Source organism: Erinaceus europaeus, chromosome X, assembly GCF_950295315.1.
Source record: "Erinaceus europaeus chromosome X, mEriEur2.1, whole genome shotgun sequence".
NCBI classification, from domain to species: domain Eukaryota; kingdom Metazoa; phylum Chordata; class Mammalia; order Eulipotyphla; family Erinaceidae; genus Erinaceus; species Erinaceus europaeus.
In genome coordinates, this window is record NC_080185.1 from 27,751,447 (window position 1) to 27,754,584 (window position 3,138).

The 3,138-nt window shown below is 37.9% G+C and overlaps 1 protein-coding gene across 1 annotated transcript; it reads left to right on the forward strand.

The window, feature by feature from the left end:
* Nucleotides 1-744: 744 nt before the first annotated feature.
* LOC103108167 (olfactory receptor 10A4-like) lies at nucleotides 745-1,674 on the forward strand. Its single transcript, XM_007517041.2, has one exon. It carries the CDS (start codon nucleotides 745-747, stop codon nucleotides 1,672-1,674), a length of 930 nt encoding a protein of 309 aa, XP_007517103.2.
* Nucleotides 1,675-3,138: the final 1,464 nt, after the last annotated feature.

Here is a 3,138-nt window from a genome sequence, read left to right on the forward strand (position 1 = left end):
TATTTATTCATCTTTTGACAGGACAGAGAGAACTGAGAGGGAAGGGGGAGATAGAGAAAGAAAGACACCCGCAGACCTGCTTTACCTTTCCTGCAGTGGACCCCCTGAGGGAGGAGAGCGGGAGCTTAAACCTGGGTCATTATGCTTGTTGTTATGTGCACTTAACCAGATGTGCCATTGCCCATCCCACCCTCACCCCCACTGAAACTAGTTTTCAACCCCATTCCTACTCTTGTTCAGAGAACTTGCTATCAAATCAGTTTTAAAGTTCGGGCATCTTTGGACACAATAAAATTAAATTCTTGTAATTTAATTGGGATGAGATTTCTAAAATAGGAAATAGACTTGATCACAGAGACTTAATACAGTTTACATATACATGAATTAGAATATTCATTGCTGGTGATAACACCACTAGAAGCCATAGATACATGTACAATAGGATCTCCAAGAAGAGAACACTTTCTTATTATTAAAGTATTTGAACACATGCACATTGATGTGACATATATCACTGTTTCAAGAGTCTATGCATTCTATGTAAGAAGGGTTACTTAGAATCATGGATTAGCTTTCTGCAGGGTCACTAGGAGATTATTGCACTTTGTTAATTAAGATTAATAATCCTGAGCATGCAGAAAATAGTTAATCATACTGGATATGTATGCAGCCTCTAAAAACTTTTATTTTTCTAAAACTAATATTCAATCATCCCTTATCTATGTTTGCTTTTAGATCCAACTCATGGCTTGCACTGAAGAGGAAAATATGACTCAGATTTCAGAATTTATCCTTTTGGGTTTTGGGGATCTTCATGCTTTTCAGTTTCTTCTTTTTGTGATATTTCTGGTCATCTATGTGGTGACCCTAATGGGCAACATTGTGATCATATTCGTGGTGTCAGTTGACCGCTCCCTTCACACTCCCATGTATTTCTTTCTTGGCCACTTCTCTTTCCTAGAGATTGGCTACACCACTACTATTGAGCCCCTGATGCTGTGGACACTACTATCAACTCATGTGTCTATTTCCTTACCAGGTTGTGCTTGCCAGTTATATTTTTTTGCTTCTCTGGTGGCTACTGAATGCTTCTTTCTGGCTGTAATGTCCTATGATCGCTATGTAGCCATCTGTAACCCATTGCACTATTCCAGCATCATGAGCCCTTGGGATTGCTTACAACTAGCAGGTGCCTCTTGGGTGGCTGGATTTCTAGCACCCATCCTTCTCATAGTTCTTATATTCCGGTTAACATTCTGTGCTGCCAATGAGATTGATCACTTCTTCTGTGATTTGAAGCCCATAATGAAGCTGGCCTGCACCGACACTCAAGTAGCTGAGATGACTTCTTTCATATGTACCTCATTATTTGCCCTTGGTCCCTTTCTGTTAACCCTGACATCATATGCTCACATCATCTCCACCATTCTAAGGATTCCTTCTACCACAGGGAAGCAGCGGGCCTTCTCCACTTGTTCCTCTCATCTTATAGTGGTCAGTCTGTACTATGGGACGCTGGGTATTGTCTATGGTTTACCATCAGGACCTCAATATGAACACTTACTGAAATTGCTTTCCCTTCTGTATACAGTGCTCACCCCTGCCCTCAACCCTATCATTTACACCTTAAGAAACAAAGATGTGAATGTAGCTCTGAGAAAATTGGTACAGTAAGGAATATAGTATTCATCAAAAGAACATTTGATTTTTCTGGTTTTTTTTTTCACACTTTCTGAACCCTTGCCCAACAATGTGGAAATATCTCTACAGTGCAATGTGTTACTGTGCTTGAGGAGGTGGTTCAGAGAGTAGAGACAGAACTTGCATATGTGAAGTCCCATTTTCAAGTCCTGATGCAACATATGCTGGAGTGGCACTCTTATTTCCCTCATAAAAAATAAAACTTTGTTTTAGAAATAAAGTTGGAAAAATAACTAACTTGGATAGTGTGCTGCTTGTCCATTAGATCCAGGTTTGAGCCCAGCCTCCACTACATTGAAGGAAGCTTTGATGTTGTAGTCTCTCTCTCTCTTTCTCTCCCTCTCTCTCTCTCTCTCTCTCTCTCTCTCTCTCTGTATATATATATATATATATATATATATATATATATATATATATCCCCTCTCCCTCCACTTTTTGCCTCTTTATATCATTCTTTCTATCTGAAAACATCAGTCCATGTGGTGAAACCATGGAGAAGATGAAAATAAAAATACATAAACAAAATATGGATGCAACCTAAATACCCAAAGACCCAAGAACAGATGACTACATAAAGAAGTTACAGGATATGTCTTCAATAGGATGTCATTCTGCAATTAAAAAAGTGAGATTGTGTATCAAAAATGTTATTTGGGGACAAAAAGGATGGAAGTGATTTTATTAGATAAAATAAACAATGAAGTGAAAACTACCAGATGTTTTTGCTTGTGTGGAGAATATAAGTGACTAAACCAAATGGACTTGAAAAACATGAAAGCAAACAAACAAAAAACACTTTATCTGGCTCTTTGAGAACTGTTGTGGTTGTCCTGTGGATGGGCACAGGACTTTGGTGGCAGGTACAGTGGCTGTAACATATCATATATGGGTGTGGCATTATACCTCTGAAATCTTACAATTTTGTAAAATGCTGTTAAATTACTAATAAAATAGTTAATGGATAATCACTGTGAAATGGACGGGTTTCCCTTTGTTGCATCAGCTTTCTCCATGTCAATGAATAGGATTACTAAACATTTGTTTGTGGACTATCTTGTAGATGACAGTAACTATGGTAATTTTTTTCATGTACTAAATATTTACAATAGCACTGTGGGTTAGCTACTGTTACTATTTCCACTTTACGTATATCAAAATGTAGTCTTAGAAATTCCTTGTTCAAATTCAGGCAGTAATGAAACTGGAATAGAAACTTGAGCCCAAGATTTGCTTAGTACCAAATCCATGATTTTTCTATTAACTGAGGAGGGTCTAGAATTGTGCAGATGTCTTCTTAACAAACCTCAAAACCTAGATATAGACCAGGGCCCATGAGATAGAGCATAAGTACATATATCCATAAGTTAGGAGGAAAATATATACCTTAAAGCAAAGGTGCACAATAATTTGCAGTGAGTCAAAAAATGAAGCAAGCAA

Coding starts and splice junctions, on each gene's coding strand:
- LOC103108167 (XM_007517041.2), top strand. CDS start 745: ATGGCTTGCACTGAAGAGGAAAATATGACTCAGATTTCAGAATTTATC.